We start from the raw sequence: 21,512 nt of genomic DNA, 5'->3' as shown, positions 1-21,512 counted from the left end.
TCAGCAAGACTTCCCAAAGAGGTGGAGCTGAAGTTGGAGTCACAGTAATAATCTGAGTCACATCAAGTCACATTCTACTCCCTTAATGGCATTAAGGGATACACAGTGCAGACCTACTAAGTGCACACACTGTGCACTGTGACAGCCCTGGCTTTCCAGTTAGAGGTGGGTTCAAATCCAGACCCCCCCAGCACTCAGCTGTGTGCAAACAAACCACATAAACTAAGACTCAGTTTCCTCATCTCTAGAAAGGGGGAAGAGAAATGTACCTTCTTCTTTACCTCCTGCTAACTTATTTTTATTGAATAAGTTAATGAATGAAATAAAATGTCAGTCTTTTATGATTGCTCGGTTTCTATCATATTTCGAAAGACTTCTCCACTGCAAGATTATGTTTTAAATTCCATGTTTTCTTCACATATTTTTATGAATTTCATTTTTAAAACTTTAATTGTGGAGAAATTCAAACATATAATATATACAGAATAGTGTAATGAACCCCGCCCCATACCCATTACCCAACTTGAACAAATTATCAACTCAGGTTCAACCTGTTTCTTCTCTAACCTCATCTATGAATTTAAATTTTACATGAATCATTAAAACAATGAGGATTTATTTTGGCATAAAGAAAAAGATAGGAATTCAACTAGTCTTCTAGATGTCAACCCAGCTATTTCAATACCATTTATTGAATCCTCCATCTTTTGTCCATAGATTTGAAATGCCATATTTACTATACACTAAATTTCCATGTATATTTGAGTCCATATTTGGATTTTTAATTCTGTGCCACTGAACTACCAGTTCATGTGACAGTACCACACAATGTTAATTATTAGAATTTTATAATAATGTCTTAATATATATTAGGACTAATCACTCATTTTTTTTCAGAATTCTTCTCTTCTTACTTTTAATGTATTAACTTTTTAATAAGCTTCTATAATTTACATATATGCAACTATTAGTACTTTATTGAGGTACTATTAAAATTGTAAATTAACCAAGAATTGACATCTTCATACTATTGCACGTTCCTATCCAAAATATCATAAATATTTCTATGTAAGTCTTATTTTAGATTACTCATAGTATATTTCACATTTTTATTGTTGTTGTTAAACTAAAGTGGAATTTAACATAATAAAATGCAGAGATCTTAAGAGGAGCTTACTTTATGAGACTGAATAATTATTCCCAGAGTTTGGATTCATTTTTCAAGTATGTTTGTGGTGAAGATGGGAAAGAACAGTAGCATTTAATTTTCTTCTGGGTTTGGGGTGTAGCTCAGTGGTACAGTACTTGCTTAGCATGTGTGAGGCCCTCGGTTCAATCTCCAGCACAATAAATTAATAATAAAAATTTCCTTCTTGAAGATTTTGCACATTTCTTACACAGTTTATTCTAGGATATGATTTCTTCCTTTAATAAGGATAGCTATTTGATTTCCAAACCCACAAAATGTAAGATGGAGATCAAAGTTTTTATTTCAAATCTTTCTAGCAAAAATTATTCTCACTATAATATAAACAGCCTACTGATTACAATCCATAATACTCATACACACATTTTTATGAATTTCTTGATAATCATAGCACAGTAATATTATGATAATCATTTGCATTCTACTTTTATTCATTCACTAAAAGACACTTAGCTCATAGTCCAAACAGGAGGCTTAGTTAGGTGGGCAGGGTCCAGACAGCCTTTTTATTGGTGGTGATGAGAAGAAATTTTTGAGGACACCTGGTAATTGCAATTAGGAAAGTCTCTAGACCCTTATGTGAACGAGTTCATTAAGGGTTAGCTGGAAGTCTCTCGCTTTGGCTGAGGAAAGAAATTAAAATTCCAACTGGCCTAGAAAACTGACAAGCTTGGCCAGAGATGCTATAGACCTTGCAGACGGAAACAGAAGATAAAAAGACAGCAATCACTTGGAAATGAGAAAAATGTCCTGTAGTCATATAAGGCACCAATAAGAACATGTAGGTGAAGTTTTTCTGAAGTTTTAAAACTGTATCTGTAAAAACAGATGTTATCTCTTAGAAGCTTCAAGAAGCCTCTCCAGGGTACAGAGTCTGGACTTGGATTGTTACGGTTAAATGAAGTTTTATAAAGCCAGAGTCCAGAAACATTCTAAGTGACTTCATTTCTTTTGGAGATCTACCAAATAATTAAACAAATTATTTGTTCAAATGAAAAAAAATTAGTCCTAATTTTGAAACTACAGCTGGTCTTCTGTATGGAAGGTTGGTCATCTGCAGAGTCAATCAGCTGCAGGCTGAACACATGGTTTGGACTATGCTGGTTGCATCTGAACTGAACCTGTGGAGACTTTTTTCTTGACATTATTCCCAAAACAATATAGTATAACAATCATTTACAGTGCATTTACATTGTATTAAGTATTATAAGTAAACTAGAAATGAGTCAAAGTGTATGGGAGAACACACATAGGTTATACACAAATACTATACCATTTTACATAAGGAACATGGAGAATCTGTGGCTTTTGGTATCCACAAGTGTCCTGGAACCAATCCTGAGGGATGACTCTATATATAACGCACCAGGGAGAGACATGCATTTTAAGTGTAAATAACACTGCTAAGATTTTTTTTTTCTAAGTTTTTATTTCAATTTTTTTCCTGAAGGAAAATTTCCTGATTTTTTAAAAATAATTTTTACATATACTACTGTTTATTTGAACATGATGAACACGGTCTTCATTACAAAGAATGAAGAATTTGCCAATTCCTCTTTCTAGGAAACATAGGCTTACAAGCAAGACCAACAATTTAAAATTAACACTGAGGATCCAACATGGCGGCTGGAGCAGAGAGATCAAGTCTCTGACCTCTTCAGCTGTGCGGGCATAGGGAGTCGTAAACCCTCTAAATGCTGTTTGCTCAGGATCACTAGGCAATGCTGAGCTGACGTGGATCTGGGGCGAACAGTCTGGGCCTCTCAGAACACACACCGAGCCCCGATCGGCTGAATTCAAGCTCCCGTTCGCCTGCGTCTCGCAGGCAAACCGCTGTGACTCAGCACTAAATGATCCCGCTGAAACAACTGGTCAGCCCTTCTGAACCTGTGGAGGTTAACACCAACCGAGCCTTCATAGGCAGTGGCCACAGGATTGAGATGGAGCTTGGGAGAGCCATTCAGGACCCACCCGTTGCATCGGTCACCCGGCAAAGGGAACGAACTGTCGCCATTTGCATGGGATACCACCATGGCAGAGAACTAACGTCACCAGAATGCGGCGGAGGAGATAACTTCATTGAAACCAGCGGCGACAGGTGTGTAACCCCCTAGCCTTCCCTCTCCACACAGCGGGGAAACCTTAAGGGCCCCTCCCAGCTCTCCCGTGAGCGCGATAGTCAGATCGAGGGAATCAGGACTGGTGCGGTACCGGCGGCGCGAAACTCCCGGCTACCGCTCCCACCAGTGCTGACAACTGAGGTCTCTTGCACCAGCTACTGGGGGTGTGGCTACCGGAGGGCAAGCAAAATTCGCTGAGGGTTCTCAGCCCCAAGCTCTACAAACTTAGGGTCTGAGGGAATGGCAAACAAGGAGAGTGTGCCCAGTCGTTCATGAAAATAGGGTTCCCGGGAGCAGCAGACCTGGTGTCTAGCCAGTATTGTGGTGAGCATCACCAGTGAGCAGGGCCTGGCTTGAGGAAAAGTGGGGAAGTGACTAGACACAAGAGAAGGCCCTAGGCACTCAGGATTGGAGACCCGTCCAGTCTGGGAGGAGGAGCTGCTGCACAGGGATTGGTTCCCGCATATTGAGAGGAAAAGCTTGGCCCAGTGGGCACAGCTCCACCTACTGGAAGAGAAGTTAATCAAACTCTAAGAATACATTTATTAACTTTTTTTTATTTGGGTTTTTTTTCATTTTCGTTTTTTTTTGTTGTTTTTTAAACTTTTTTATTTTTTATTTTTTTAAATTTTTTATTATTTTTTTAATCTTAATTTTAATTTTTTTCTTAAATTTTTTTTTATTTTCTATTTTTTTCTTTTGTCTTTTCATTTCTTTTCAATTTCCTTATTCCCCCTTCCTTGAATTCTACCTGCTTACTCTCATTCTCTTTAGTGACTTCTTCCCTTCCCTTCTAATACCTTTCCTCCCAAGCATCAAATAAATTTATAGGAGTAAACAGTAACTCAGCAGTCAAACAGAACAAGAAGTAACATGAGCAGCATGAAAAAGCAAGGAAGAAAAGGAGTACAAACAATGCAGGACAGCCTAAGTATTCAGGAGGACCTAGAGGCATCAGAAAAATGGTCAAATGAAGAACTCAAGGAATACCTTAGACAGATGGAATGGAACCTTAAAGAGGATATGAGACAGCAAATTCAAACAGTGAAAGAACACATTGAAAATGAATTACATAAACAGATAAAAGAAGAAGTTAAACATCTTTATCAGGAGATAGAGATTATAAAAAAAATCAAACAATAATTCTAGAAATGAAGGAAACTATAAACCAAATTAAAAACTCAAATGAGAGTATCACTAACAGAGAGGAGCAAGTAGAAGCCAGAACATCAGATAATGAAGACAAAAATATATCATCTTGAAAAGAGTCTAGCCAACTCAGAAAGGCTGGTAAAAAATCGCGAGAAAAACATCCAAGAGATATGGGATAACATAAAAAAAAACAAACTTAAGAGTCATCGGGATAGAGGAAGGTATAGAGGTTCAAACCAAGGGAATGAGTAACCTGCTGAATGAAATAATTACAGAAAACTTTACAGAAATAAAAAAGGAAACAGATATACAAATTGTAGATGCATACAGGACACCAAGCACACAAAATCACAGTAGACCAACGCCAAGACACATTGTTATGAAAATATCCAATATACAGAACAAAGAGAAAATATTAAAAGCTACAAGAGAAAGGAGGCAGATTACATTCAGGGGTAAACCAATAAGGTTAACAACGGATTTTTCATCACAGATGCTGAAAGGGAGAAGATCCTGGAACAACGTATTTCAAACACTGAAAGACAATGGATGCCAACCAAGAATTTTGTATCCAGCAAAATTAAGCTTCAGGTACAACAACGAAATAAAAATCTTTCATGATAAACAAAAGTTAAAAGAATTTGCAGCCAGAAAATCAGCATTGTAAAGCATCTTGAGCAAAACACTACACGAGGAAGAAATGAAAAACAATAATCAAAACCATCAGTGGGAAGTGCCTCAGTAAAGACAGAGGGCGGGGGGAAATCTAATCATGGAGAAACAAACTAAATTTTTTAAAAAAAGATAAATAATCAAACATGGCTGGAAGTACAAACCATATATCAATAGTAACTCTAAACGTTAATGGCTTAAACTCTCCAATAAAGCGACATAGGCTGGTAACATGGATTAAAAAAACAAATCCAACAATATGCTGCCTCCAGGAGACACATCTGATTGGAAAAGACATACACAGGCTGAAGGTGAAAGGTTGGGAAAAAATATACCACACACACGGTCCTCGTAAGCAAGCAGGGGTGGCCATCCTCATATCGAATAAAATCAACTTCAAGACTAAGTTAATCAAAAGGGATAAGGAAGGACATTATATACTGTTAAAAGGAACCATTCACCAACAAGACATAACAATTATCAATATTTATGCACCAAATAATGGTGCTGCGACGTTCATAAAACAAATTCTCCTCATGTTCAAGAATCAAATAGACCACAACACAATAATTATGGGTGACTTCAACACACCTCTCTCACCATTGGACAGATCCTCCAAACAAAAGTTGAATAAAGAGACTATAGAGCTCAATATCACAATCAATGACCTAGACTTAACTGACATATATAGAATATATCAACCATCATCAAGTGGATATACTTTTTTCTCAGCAGCACATGGATCCTTCTCAAAAACAGACCATATATTATGCATTAAGGCAACCCTCAGTAAATATAAAGGGGTGGAGATAATACCATGCATTTTATCTGATCATAATGGCATGAAACTGGAAATCAATGATAAAAGAAGGAAGGAAAAATCCTACATCACATGGAAAATGAACAATATGTTACTGAATGATCAATGGGTTACAGAAGACATAAAGGAGGAAATCAAAAAACTCTTAGAGATAAATGAAAATACAGACACAACATATCGGAATCTATGGGACACAATGAAAGCAGTTTTAAGAGGGAAATTCATCACCTGGAGGTCATTCCTCAAAAAAAGAAAAAAACAACACATAAATGAGCTCACACTTCATCTCAAAGCTCTAGAAAAGGAAGAGCAAAGCAACAGCAAATGTAGCAGAAGGCAAGAAATAATTAAAATCAGAGCAGAAATCAATGAAATGGAAACAAAAAAAACTATTGAAAAAATTGACAAAACTAAAAGTTGGTTCTTCGAAAAAATAAATAAGATCGACAGACCCTTAGCCATGCTAAGAAGAGAAGAAGAGAGAGAATTCAAATTACTAACATACGGGATGAAAAAGGCAACATCACAACAGATACTACAGAAATACAGAAGATAATTACGAATTATTTTGAAAACCTATATTCCAATAAAATAGAAGATAGTAAAGACATTGATAAATTTCTTAAGTCATATGATTTGCCCAGACTGAATCAGGAGGATACACACAATTTGAGCAGACCAATATCAGTGGATGAAATAGAAAAGCAATCAAAAGACTACCAACCAAGAAAAGTCCAGGACCGGATGGGTATACAGCAGAGTTTTACAAAACCTTTAAAGAAGAATTAATACCAATACTTTTCAAGTTATTTCAGGAAATAGAAAGAGAGGGAGCTCTTCCAAATTCATTCTATGAGGCCAACATCACCCTGATTCCGAAACCAGACAAAGACACCTCAAAGAAAGAAAACTACAGACCAATATCTCTAATGAACCTAGATGCAAAAATCCTCAATAAAATTCTGGCGAATCGGATACAAAAACACATCAAAAAAATTGTGCACCATGACCAAGTAGAATTCATCCCTGGGATGCAAGGATGGTTCAATATACGGAAATCAATAAATGTTATTCACCACATCAACAGACTTAAAAATAAGAACCATATGATCATCTCAATAGATGCAGAAAAAAGCATTCGACAAAGTGCAGCATCCCTTTATGTTCAAAACATTAAAAAAACTAGGGATAACAGGAACTTACCTCAACATTGTAAAAGCTATCTATGCTAAGCCTCAGGCTAGCATCATTCTGAATGGAGAAAAATTGAAGGCATTCCCTCTAAAATCTGGAACAAGACAGGGATGCCCTCTATCACCACTTCTATTCAATATAGTTCTCGAAACTCTGGCCAGAGCAATTAGACAGACGAAAGAAATTAAAGGCATAAAAATAGGAAAAGAAAAACTTAAATTATCACTATTTGCGGATGACATGATTCTATACCTAGAAGACACAAAAGGGTCTACAAAAAAACTACTAGAACTAATAAATGAATTCAGCAAAGTGGCAGGATATAAAATCAACATGCATAAATCAAAGGCATTTCTGTATATCAGCAACAAAACTTCTGAAATAGAAATGAGGAAAAACAGCCCATTCACAATATCCTCAAAAAAATAAAATAAAATACTTGGGAATCAACCTAACAAAAGAGGTGAAAGATTTATACAATGAAAACTACAGAACCTTAAAGAGAGAAATAGAAGAAGACCTTAGAAGATGGAAAAATATACCCTGTTCATGGATAGGCAGAACTAACATCATCAAAATGGCGATATTACCCAAAGTTCTCTATAGGTTCAACGCAATGCCAATCAAAATCCCAAGGGCATTTCTTGTAGAAATAGATAAAGCAATCATGAAATTCATATGGAAAAATAAAAGACCCAGAATAGCAAAAGCAACTCTAAAAAGGAAGTGTGAATCAGGCGGTATAGCGATACCAGATTTCAAACTATATTACAGAGCAATAGTAACAAAAACAGCATGGTACTGGTACCAAAACAGGTGGGTGGACCAATGGCACAGAATAGAGGACACAGAGAATAATCCACAAAGTTACAACTATCTTATATTTGATAAAGGGGCTAAAAGCATGCAATGGAGGAAGGATAGCATCTTCAACAAACAGTGCTGGGAAAACTGGAAATCCATATGCAACAAAATGAAACCTAATCCCCTCCTCTCGCCATGCACAAAAGTTAACTCAAAATGGATCAAGGACCTTGATATCAAATCAGAGACTCTGCGTCTGATAGAAGGAAAAGTTGGCTCCGATCTACATATTGTGGGGTCGAGCTCCAAATTCCTTAATAGGACACCCATAGCACAAGAGTTAATAACAAGAATCAACAAATGGAACTTACTTAAACTAAAAAGTTTTTTCTCAGCAAGAGAAACAATAAGAGAGGTAAATAGGGAGCCTACATCATGGGAACAAATTTTTACTCCTCACACTTCAGATAGAGCCCTAATATCCAGAGTATACAAAGAACTCAAAAAATTAAACAATAAGATACCAAATGACCCAATCAACAAATGGGCCAAGGACCTGAACAGACACTTCCCAGAGGAGGACATACAATCAATCAACAAGTACATGAAAAAATGCTCACCATCTCTGGCAGTCAGAGAAATGCAAATCAAAACCACCCTAAGATACCATCTCACTCCAGTAAGATTGGCAGCCACTAGGAAGTCAAACAACAACAAGTGCTGGCGAGGATGTGGGGAAAAGGGGTACTCTTGTGCATTGCTGGTGGGACTGCAAATTGGTGCGGCCAATTTGGAAAGCAGTATGGAGATTCCTGGGAAAGCTGGGAATGGAACCACCATTCAACCCAGCTATTGCCCTTGTCGGACTATTCCCTGAAGACCTTAAAAGAGCATACTACAGGGATACCGCCACATCGATGTTCATAGCAGCACAATTCACAATAGCTAGACTGTGGAACCAACCCAGATGCCCTTCAATAAATGAATGGATAAAAAAAAAAAATGTGGCTTTTATACACAATGGAGTATTACGCAGCAGTAAAAAATGATAAAATCATGGAATTTGCAGGGAAATGGATGACACAGAGCAGATTATGCTAAGTGAAGCTAGCCAATCCCTAAAAAACAAATGCCAAATGTCTTCTTTGATATAATGAGAGCAACTAAGAACAGAGCAGGGAGGAAGAGGAGGAGGAAAAGATTAACATTAAACAGAGACATGAGGTGGGAGGGAAAGGGAGAGAAAAGGGAAATTGCATGGAAATGGAAGGAGACCCTCATTGTTATACAAAATTACATATACGAGGTTGTGAGGGGAATGGGAAAAAAAAAACAAGGAGAGAAATGAATTACAGTTGATGGGGTAAAGAGAGAAGATGGGAGGGGAGGGGAGCGGGGATAGTAGAGGATAGGAAAGGCAGCAGAATATAACAGTTACTAATATGGCATTATGTAAAAATGTGGATGTGTAACGGATGTGATTCTGCAATCTGTATTTGGGGTAAAAATGGGAGTTCATAACCCACTTGAATCTAATGTATGAAATATGACATGTCAAGAGCTTTGTAATGTTTTGAACAACCAATAAAAAAATTAATAAAATAAAATAAAATAAACACTGAATGGAGAATGACATGCACAATTTGTTTTGCAACTTTTTCCAAGAGCTTATTGCTTCTTCAACTTTATTTATATTTTTATAACAAATTTACATATGTTTATTCCATATAAAATAGAACCACAGTTGCTCTTCTCTACATTTTAGGGACCAAGTTGAAAACATTTCAGACCTGGAGAAGAGAAAATGGTTGAAGTCTGTGGCCAGATATAGTGGCAGAACTTTCTAGTACCCAAAGGAGAGGAAGATGCCACACTTGATCCCTGACACCTGTGAGCATGAGGTACTTGACAATGGATATGATAAAATTTGCACATACAAAAGAAAAATCCCACAAAGTTACTAATCCAGAGGCAACAGACACCCTCTTTGTGATCTGTGGCATACATCTTTTTGAAAGCTGATTGAGTTCATTGAGTGTATCTATGACTACACACAGAATGAAACAAAATGAACTTTATAAATACTTCATTCAAAACTTGTTTTGGAAAAACTCCTGTGAACCAGGCATTGCCCAAGGTACTAGAGATACAAGAGGCATACAGAATTAGACATGGTCCCTTGTCCCTGTGTGAACATCATAGGGAAGGCCACTGAGAAAAAAGACTGCTCTGTAATCAGAAGCAAACCTTTGATTGTGGCTTAATAAAACATGACTAAAGTAAGAGAAGAGCAATGTAAACATATGGTACACACACAAACAGCTAAAGGACAGAATTCAGATTGCAGATGGCGCCCTCTGTAGAGTGAGCTGTGGTCCTGAACCTTCTCTTACAGCAAGCACCACAGGAAGCAGATCCTCTGGGTCAGCTTCTAGCCCAGTTCTTCTGTGCACTTAAGAAAGTCGAAGAGACTAGACTGACAGATAATAAGTGGCTTCCTTATATTTCTTTATTGTTTTATGTTTATGTTATATAAATATACGGTATGCTTTTGTGTGTGTGTGTGTGTGTGTGATGCTGGGGATTAGAACCCAGGGCCATGCAAAGCAAGCACTCTATTGAGCTATATCCCCAGCCCTGGTATGCTTTATTTTATTAACACTTTTTAAAAGAATCTATGAGCAGGTATATACAGCTTAGTTTTTGTTTGTTTGTTTGTTTGTTTTAATTCTCTAATCAGAAAGTAAGGCTATCGAAAGAGTACCTATAAGATAAAAAATGCTATTATAATGGAAAAGACTTACATGCACATTCACTTACTCACCAGTTCAACTAATATTGATTACTGCTAAGTGCCAGATACTGCACAAGTGGAACGTACCTTTGATTTATGTGCTTGGTGAATAATCTTCAGTTTATCTAAAAGAAAAAAGCAAATTGTCTCTTTTCACAGAATATTCTAAGATTTCTTTTGACATTATTAGAGAGACAAATGAGTACCTATGAAATTGAGAAATTCTAAGTTCTTTATAATTTTATGAACACATTTACTTAAAAATCTGTTGTAGAGTAAAAGGAAATTTACTTTTGAAAATCATTAAAATTAAAGATAAAATTAAATTTTAAAATTTAATTTAAGTTAAGGGAACTGAGGGTGTGCGGCTCATTGGTAGAGCACTTGCCCTACATGTAGGAGACCCTGGGCCCCATCCCCAGCACCAGAAAATCACACACACACACACACACACACACACACACAAAGATAAAAGTACACAGAGAAGCCAAGTGTGGTGCTGTATGCCTGTAATCTCAGTGACTTGGGAGGCTGTGGCAAGAGGATCACAAGTTTGAGGCCAGCCTCAGCAACTTAACAAGATCCCATCTCAAAAAATAAAAAAGCACAGGATGTAGCTCAATGGTAAAGCACCCCTGGGCTTCATCCTTGGTAACAAAAAAAAAAAAAAAAATGTACACAGATATTTTAAAGCCTTGGGCTTTGACACACAACTCTGTGTGTGTGTGTGTGTGTGTGTGTGTGTGTGTATGTGTGTGTGTGTTTGTGTGTGTAAGATATAACCTGAAGTCACCTCAACTCATTTTTTCCTTTGAACAGAAGACAAGCAAATCACATTACTCCATTTTGTTTTTTAGAGTCACTAAATTTTAAGATCAGCAGATAATATCAAAAATTATATCTATATAATCTTATCTACAGGTTTAATCTTATGCATTTGTATTTATATATTACCTATAATCATTTATATATTATATATAATCACATTTATATAGTATATATAATTATATTAATATATTATATATAAAAATAATGACAGACAGTAACAAAGGCAGTTTAAAAAACTATTAAGCTCTCAGGAGGTTCAATGATCATGCTGAAAAAGTGTGACCGCTCCAGATTTCTAACATTACCTGGGATCACCGGTAATCTAAGCAGGACTGTTAATGACTAAAGAACACCAAGATCTGCTTCTTGGTTTTCAAATACTGCACAGGCTTCCATGGTCCAGTATGTTTTATTCAAACCCAATTTCATTCTTTAATCAGTTTATCCTGAAGTCAGGCCACAAGGTCCTTTTGCAACAGGCAATTTCTTCACACTTGGGTAACATTCTAACTCTGAGATAATCAGCCCCTAATTACATAGCAGATGCAGCCATTCAACATGTTTAAATTCCAGAAGTTTCTGATTCTTTACTCAGTTTTATTCAGCCATTTATTGACTAAATTATAACTTTATCTGAATAAGCTCTAAAACTTACACTAAAATTCATTTCTATCAATAATGCTATAACAAGAAATTCCAATATTGATATGAAATAAAAGGATATTATTTACCTCAATTTAACTATGCTGTCTTAGTGCTGAAGAAAGAATAGGGTACCAATCACCCAGTTAAGAACTGGCACTCGACATAACCGATTATTTTAAATAGTCCACTTTCAACTATCCATTGCAATTTTTTAATTGCGATTTTAAACAAGATCTGCACCCTACAACTATATTTTTAAGAAAATAAATAAATTTAACCAAGTAAAATATGCACATCAGGAATGTAAACATGCCACAGATGCTAAAGATAAAATTACAATGGACATGAGAACATAAACAAATGTGACTTTAGGATTATCTATTATTCTGAGTTGCCTATTATATTCTCTTTCTCACTATGAATAGGTATTGGTTTATTACTTGAGACAAGTTAGAGAAGTCAACAGTAATTTTTTTAATAAAAGAGGTTTAAAGTCTGTTATAATCAAGTTGCAAAACTACAGTTTGACCTTATAAATATTAATCATGTTCTATATATTTTGCTAATAAGCCTTTAAATTTGAAATAACTTTGCTCTTATATATCTAGCAAACCCACAATAGAAAGTCTACATTTAAAAGAAAGAAAGAGAGAGAGAAAGAAAGAGAGAAATGCTGTGATTGGAAAAGTTCACCTGATTTTTCTCCCCGACAGAAATTGGTAGGACCCAAGAGGAGGACAAGGAAGGAAAAATGACATGCTAGCAAAAGATGTTGTATTAATGTCTCTTTCTTTGTTGAATAATCTCCTTTACTTGTTTTAACTTCTTAAAAAATAGACTCAATTTTTTTAGACTTGCTATTAACAAAAACAACATCTGTGGGCATTGTTTTCTTAATGCAAATTCCTTGAGGAAAGGAACCTTACATCATTTGTTTGGGGGACATTTAACAAGTTGGCCCATGCATAATTTAAAAATATGAAACAGGCAGGGATTAGCAGCCACATGCTGTACATCAATCAACATTAATGTGTGCACAAATGTATTACGTCTAGGTAGTAAGGATTTAAAAATAAGTAGCATAAGTGGTTAAATCAATAATAGATGATGATGACACAATTAAATGGAAGAAGGGTTTCTGAGAAATCTCAGACAGTGGGTGGCCAAGATCACAGCCCTCTGCCCAAGGGCACAGAGACAGTAACTACTTTACACCCTTTCTACTCCCCACCACCCAAAACAGTGTTCTATTCCCAGGAGCCATGCAGCATACTGAGGACAATGACAGGCGAAAAGCAACACTCTAGCCTTCCTGCTCAACACAAAGCAGCAGATTGTTAAAGAGCCAAACTCAAAGAAAGAACCATCTGAAGTCTATCAAAACACTAGTGGTTCTATAATTTCTTCTCTGACAAATGTATTAGCTTTTTCTGCCAATTCACCTGAATATACAGAAACACCAGGATGAAAGGGCGTTAATGAGATGGGATAAGCTAAAAGGTACATTATCTACCCCAATGATGCTTAGCGACTCAGATACTCTGATGCTTTCATTATTTAAAATTTATCTTTTGAAACAACTTGCATGGAACACAGGTTTGCATATAGATACACACACCATGCAAAAAGGGAAACCATATGTAACTATTCTAATTTGAAATGGCATCTGTAGGTTGATTCAAGTTTAAGGTTATATTTCAGGGCATTACACTTCAAAAGCCATGAAAGCTACAATTGAGAAGTTTCATATTTACCTTAATCATGCTTTTTATTCCTTTCTCTTATTCAATATTGAGTATGTAAATTCTTTAGGGCCAATAAATCAAAGTACTTTCCACTCAGTGCCTTCAACTTCTGCTTGACTACCCCTTATGACCTCACAATTAGTCTCTGGATATTAAAATGCAGACACACGGAGAAGATTGTGATTTCAAAGGACTGTAGGTCACAAGCTGCCCTATCGAATGGGAACAGAATGAAAAGCCACTCCAAAAAAATGATCTGAAGTAATAAAAAATTTATGCTTTAAAATGTCTGCACCAATTAACAGAAATATGCATTAGGTGCACCATAACTTTCAAATACAGTCTCGAATTCTAGTCTGCTGAATACCATATTTATAGTGAATAATTACAACTAGCTTTTTACTATACTTTTAAAAAACCAGTTGCATCATATAAAACTACTACATTATATTTAAAATATTAAATTCTTAGTCCTCATTTTTCCTTCTGATTCCCTGCAAAGAAACCCATCTTAGATATAGTTTTGCCAAACATGGTATTCTTCACCTATATAGCACTTCCCTATATAATTACAATAGACCTTTACAACATTATAGAATTCTTATATTCCTAAATAAACTTCCAAAATGGTTTTTATTTGCAGATAGTAAATTCATTTTTGAAAACCAAATGTGAATTTGTGTCAACAAAAAACAAATGCCAAATTATATGAATATACATATTTAAAGAAAAAGAAAAATCAGTTACCATATTTATAATTTCTGAATGGTGGTGGAAGGCTGGTCCTCAAAGGGACATCTACAAGAGAAAGAATGTTTTTATTATAAAATATTCAAACAGCACACATAGTCTTTTGGTTCTTTTTGCCTACATCCACAGACTAGGTTACTTTGAAACAACTGACAGAGACAAAAATGGCAGCAAAACATCCATGGGCCAAGGAAGACAAGGGCACCATCAAAAGCTGCTGAGCAGTTCCTAACAAAACGCAGGCACACGCTATTAGAAGAATCAGTACTCCAGCCAATGCAGCAGTCTCGATATGCCCTTGAAACCTGTAAAATGAATCTATGAGACAAAGCTGATGTTTGTTTAACATGTGAATCCAAAAACCCCTTGAGGATCTTCGGCCATTACTGGGAACCAATGATCTAGAATAATCTTCATACTCTTATCAAAATTCAGGCAGCCTATAACATGAATCCTCTGACTCATCAAAGAAAACTAAACAAAACAGAATAAATATTATTTTAAAAACATCTCAAATATCACATACGTTACTAATGACACAACCCTACAGAGAGCAATTTAGTACCACATATCAAAATTACATATGTGTATACGCCTTACTCTAGCCCATTCCACTTTTTTAGGAATTGATCATAGAGATAATGACATATATGCAAGAGATCCAACTGCAGCATTATTCTCAGTAGCAAATGTTTAGAAAATTCCAAATGCCCTTCAATGAGGTACTCTTTAAATAAATTATAATATGCACAAACAATAAAATATATTTTTTCAACTGTGGGGAAAAAAAGGAAGGAAGCTCTCTATTAATATAAGATCCTCAAAATATGTCAAGGGTAAAGAGTTGCAAGGAGAACGTTATTTTTAGTAAGCCACTCTTAGTAAGCAGTAAGAAGGTAAAATAAGAATAGTTGTTGGTGTTTGCTTGTACGTGTCTGAGGGGTGGGAGGCCCCTGCACTGGTCAGAGAGGAACAGAAGGAGGAGGCAAAATTTCTATCATGGTTCTTTCTACATTTTGATCTTAAAACCACATAAATGGTTACTTATTGAAGAAAACGAAACAACAAAACCCACCTGTCTGAATTCGGAAATGTGTTGTTTTATTTTCAAGATGTAACTCATTCTTTTATTCTACAAGTATTTTAAAATTAGTCCCATGATGGGCCCAGGCCCCAGAGCAAACAAAACCAACAAGGAATTTGTGTTTTTTAAGTACCCGTGCCTCTTAGAGATGAAATATATACTCAAATTAAAATATGCTTTATTTATTTACGCTATAAGCATTTCAAGTGCCTACCACCAGGCAATCCAGGTACAGGATAAATAAGCAGTTACCAAGAGAAGTTCCCAGTCATGAAAGTCCTCGTAGCAGGCTGGCCCTGCTACGATACAATGCATGATACAATCCCTATGGAAACACCAAAGATATCCTTCGTAGAAACACAAAAACCAATACTAAAATTCACTTGGAATAACAAAAGCCCCCAAATAACTAAAGTAATCTTGAGCAAAAAGAACAAAACTGGAGACATCACATTCCCTGACTACAAAATATACCATAAAGCTATAGTAATCCAAAGAGCATGGCACTAGCACAAAAACAGACACATAGACCAATGGAACAAAATAGCCTAGAAATAAATCCAGGCACTTACAACCAACTGATTTTTGAGAAAGGTGCCAAGAATACACATTGGGAAAAGGATAGTCCCTCATAAATGGTGCTGGGAAAACTGGCTATCCATATGCAGAAGATGTTTAAACACACACACAAAAAATCCTTCACAAGATCAGATAGGTAACCATGTCACTGGACCCAAATTAGTCTGCTTGCCACACACTGGCCAAACAAGTCTAGAGATATGGTATTGAGAAAGGAGGAGACTTTATTCTAAAAAAAAATTATTTTAAAATTTGCAGGTCACAGGCCTCTCTGTTGAGGCCATTCAGACTTCCTGAGGTTTCTGTAGCTGTTTCTTGTTAGTACAGATGGCCATCCTGAGTTATACATTAATAGACCATCTGCTTCCTGCTACCTATACGTAAGAACGTAGACCTCTTGAAGGCAGTGTTTATATCGGCTCTGTGTTCTGTGACGTTAGTGGTGAGCCATTAAGTTTTAGCAAGCCTCTATCTTCAAGGGCTAACACTTTCCAATATGGAGGCAATGTTGCTAGGACAAAGTGAGGTAAGCAGGTCAGCAAGAGGGAGCTGAGATCTGAGAATCATGGGCCACAGAAAAGAGGTATTCATTAAACATCAGAAAGGAACAGCAAGTCTATTTAATGTTCTGCCATTCAGAGTCCCTGGATTTGATCATGAAAAGCCCTGAAGAAGGGGGAGAGGTGAAGAGCAAATGGCTGCATGAAGCTACTATCATTAGAACTTGAGAGAGGCAATGCCGGGACACACAAGAGCTCCTTTTCTCTTTCTTCCCTTAGACCTCAGCTTCAGTGTCGCCTCCAGAGAGAGGCTTCTCCCAATAATACTGCCTAGAGGAGCGGTATCCTCCCATGTTGTTGCCTTTGTGACATTTTTTTACAGTTGTAATTTTGTCTACTTACCTATCATTGCCTCTATTCTCTACTAATTCATAAATTCTCAAAACCTAGGACAGTGTCCAATACAGAACAGATTAACAAATACTGATCCCGTGAAGGCAAGGTCTACAGTTTGTTCTCTTTATTGTGCTGTCATGACCTCAAATATTGCCCGGCACATCACATGTAATCAGAAATATTCACGAACAAATTAATATAATTTAATCACTTCAACTAAAAATTGAGAGCACCAAGGTCCCAAGAAGGTAAGTGGTCAGCTACACTGTCTAGGACATGGAGAAAAAGCAAATAAGCCCGGACAGTTATCAGGAGGAATACAAACAATAATAAATGCTGGAGAGGATGTGGAGAAAAAAAGAACGCTGTACACTGTTAGTGGGACTGTAAATTAGTATAACCACTATGGAAAGCAGTATGGAGGTTCCTCAAAAGACTAGGCATGGAACCACTACATGAGCCAGCTATACCACTTCTCAGTATTTATCCTGAAGAATTAAAGTCAGCAAGGCTATAGTGATTCATGCACATCTATGGTTATAGCAGCACAATTCACAATAGCCAAACTGTGGAACCGGCCTAGATGTCCATCAATGGAAACGATATATATACACAATAGCATTTTTCCCAGCCATAATGAAAAATTAAATTATGTCATTTGCAGGAAAATGAATGGAACTTGAGACCATTATGTTAAGTGAAATAAGCCAAACTCAAAAGATCATGGGTTGTATGTTTTCTCTCAAATGTGAAATTTAGAGAGGAAAAAGAAAAAGAAAGGTGGGAGGGGGGGCAGGAATCTCATGAAAATCAAAGGGAGCTCATTAGAATAGAGGAAAGGGGTTTGATAGGAAGGGGAGTGACACTGGCCAAATTATACTGTCACATTTTGTGCATGTATGGATATGTAATAACCAATCCTACCATTAAGCATAATTGTAATGCACCAGTAAAAAATGGGGGGAAACCCCCAGATAAACCTGGAGCATCCTGTCCTACCAGAAAGGAAGACTGTACACAGACATGACGCGCGTGTGCACGCACACACACACACACACACACACACACACACACAGCATATGTCAAACGGGTGGTGTATGTCAGAACAGCATAGGAGCCAACTGAAAGAACTCCCAATGGCCAAAACTAGAGCAATTCAAGCATATCAAGAATTGAACAGCAAATAAAATCCCCCATGCAGAAGAATTATGTAGATGTTCCACCCTAAAGGAAGGGAGCAAAACCTTTCACTCTTTAACTGTGGACTATGCACAGGATTTGCTTCTGAAGAGCATGGTATAAAGTAGGAGGGGGTGGGGAACTACTGTGGCAAAACCTAGCACTCCTTCAGCCAGGAGATCAAGGGCAACATCTCCAACCACGAGCCATGTGGAAGTACACACCCTTGTTCCTAGACAGTAGGCTCAAGAGCAATTTAAATGAAATGTATGTGCTCTGATAAGTCTAAGCCACACTTATCTTTCTTATCTTACTCTCAAAAACAGACGACTCCATCATAATCAGAAGACAAACATAAAAAATATTCCAAATGAAGGAGCATCCTACAACATACCTGACCAGTACTCCTCAAAATTGTCAAAAAATCATCAAAAACAAGGGAAGTCTGAGTAAATGTCACAGCCAAGAAGAGCCTAAGGAGTCATGAAAATCAAATGGAATATGGGATTCTGCAATGGAAAAAAGAACATTAGGTAAAAACTAAAGAAATCAAAATAAACTATGGACTTTAGCTAATGAGAATGTGTCAATATTGGTTCATTAATTGGAACAAACCCAGCATACTAACATACATTGTTAATAATAGAGGAAACTGGGAGGCATTAGACAGGAGGAAATATGAAAGGTAAAAAGGTAAAAAGAAAACCAAACCATTTAGCACTTCCCCAATAGAACAGACTGCTTTACAAAGCAACAAGCCATAGGAGGGAGAGGATGACAGAGAGCAATGGAAGCCAGAGGGCTGGACAGCTCCTCGGGGCACTCTTCTTTTTTCATAGGTGAGATGACTTGACATTCAGAAGACCTGAAGCGAGACAAAGCACTGAAATACTTCCAAATCAAAGAACAATGAAAATGTCTTATAGCTAGATAAATGGTTGTATACTATTCTGAATCTAGAAAATTAGTCATCTTTTCAAGGTAATACATTATGGTACCTCTGTAATCAAAATATCTGATTCATCTATTCCTTCTTTGTCAACAATAGGTTTATTACATTTACTTATTATACTTACCTAAATACAGCCTATATGTTTATATTTACTTATAAATACACACACTTATTGTATCTATACAACTCCATGTTTAATGGCATAATGCTTTTAAGTCCAGTGGTTCTCAATGGAGAGTCAATCAAATTTAACCAGCACTCCTTGGCTGCAGGGCAAATACAGACAGACTGTGGCAGTTAACTAGGTTAAGCCACAGATGACAGAAGGGACTAGGGTAAGCAAAGAACAGGGAGAAAAATGAGTAAGGCTTCTAAAATAACCCCAAAAGGTCACTCATCACAGTGACCATTTCTGTCTGTGGGCAAAATTCACTATGCCACAGTGTCAAACTAACCTTCCAGCTTTCAGTGTTCAAAATCCTAGATCAAGATCAACAAAATTCAAAGGCGCTTTTGACACCAAGTGAATCTACTTATTTCAAAGATCCTACTTAAGCAAGTGACACACAAGAGAAAAAGAGGCAATTTGGGAGAGTGTTTAAGAGCACATATTTCATAATTAAACTGCCTGGGCTGATTTGCAGCTTTGCCTTTCACTAGCCACATAATCTCAGGCCAGTTTCTTGGTCTTTCTGTTCCTCAGTTTCTTCATAGATAAAATGGGGATAATGACAATTCTTACCCTAAAGGGACAGTGTGAGGATGAATGAGAAAACCCTGGTAAAATTCTCGGCCCAGCACCTGACCCAGCAGTGTTAGCTACCATTTTATAGTTTCCAAAATGTCTCACTGTCGATCCATTTGTTTCTAGTTACATGCACTATTCATCAAATGCAAATATGTGGCCTGCCAACTTTTCTGAATTCCACAGGACCTCAAATCAGATGACAGAGATAGGCTTGGGCACAGACCTCACAGCTTAAGAATCTGTACCCCAAAAAGTTGGCCTTTGACAGTCTGTGGAATATGCTTCCCCAGGTGCACAACTGAAACAAGCAGTGGTAACACTCCTGCTCACTCAGGTGAAAGACCTAGGCGGCAGGCCTGAGCATCCAGTGGGGCTGGGTACCACGGCTCTGCTGGGGAGGCGTTCTGTGGCCCCTCCCAGCAGGTGGGGGCTCCACAACTTCCCCCAAAACCTTGCAGCAGCTTGGAAATTACATTTTCTTCTCAAGGATTTCAAGAGGAACCTATTCTGCCTGTACCAAGAATATCACAGCACTTGCTGTATCAATATCAAGAAGCATCGTAACTCTCAGTACTTGGAAAGATTATGAAACAAAAAGGTAGGGACTCGTTTTTAGTTCAAAACCTGAACATGTTGGGTGAAGAACTCTCAAAAGCAGCACGCTTTGTAATGGACTTGTGGGGGACCAGAACATGCTACCTCAAAATGTGCCTCTTTGGCAAAAGGATCGTTTTGAGCTATAGGCTCAATTAAGAAGCAGATGTAAAAATGCTCTCTGCTTTTCCTCAATTTATCTAAAAGCAGGATTTATACAGATTTACAAAGGCAAAGGATATCCCTCTTTCCCTCTCTACTAGGGAGAACAAAGGGCAGCCACTGAAGACAACTTTAACCCTTACTAGTCTGCAGATGGCACTAGAGGGGATCCACATTAGAAAACTAGCTTTAACCTGCTCCCTCCCCAAAGCTGCCACCCCCAAGGATTCAAAGTCCTTTTTATTTGTGTCACTTCTTTAAAAACTTACTCTTCTTTGATGAAGATGCTATATGAGCTAGAATTCAAAGCCTTCTCTTTCAGAATGACTCACTCCCTGGGCATCTGCAGTGCATGTATGAAATCTACTTTTTAATAAACTTTTGCTTATTAATCTGTATTTTGTTAAAAGTGTCTTTCCATCTAAGAACTTATGAGGGTTGAGAAAAAATTATTTTTTCTCCCCTACAACATTACCTCTTAGTAACAACTGTTGATTCTCCCCTAAGAACACGGCAAAAACATTTACACTCTATGTAAGTCAGTAAAGTTGTCTTATAAGTAATTATGTCCTTTCTATAAAATCCTT

The 21,512-nt window shown here is 37.0% G+C and overlaps 1 protein-coding gene across 2 annotated transcripts in view; it reads right to left on the bottom strand.

Annotated features, from left to right (window-relative positions):
• C9H2orf76 (chromosome 9 C2orf76 homolog) overlaps positions 1-21,512 on the bottom strand; it is a 65,688-nt gene that overhangs the window by 8,666 nt on the left and 35,510 nt on the right. For both annotated transcript variants that reach the window (XM_076866093.2, XM_076866092.2), the window contains exons 4-5: positions 14,729-14,779; positions 10,851-10,888 (exon numbers count right to left, since the gene is read on the bottom strand). In XM_076866093.2, the coding sequence (XP_076722208.1) occupies positions 10,851-10,888; positions 14,729-14,779 (89 nt within the window). The remainder of the gene's footprint in view (positions 1-10,850; positions 10,889-14,728; positions 14,780-21,512) is intronic.

Source organism: Callospermophilus lateralis, chromosome 9 (genome assembly GCF_048772815.1).
Source record: "Callospermophilus lateralis isolate mCalLat2 chromosome 9, mCalLat2.hap1, whole genome shotgun sequence".
NCBI classification, from domain to species: Eukaryota; Metazoa; Chordata; class Mammalia; order Rodentia; family Sciuridae; genus Callospermophilus; species Callospermophilus lateralis.
The sequence above is the reverse complement of the archived record's forward strand: the minus strand, read 5'-3'. Positions and strand labels throughout refer to the sequence as shown.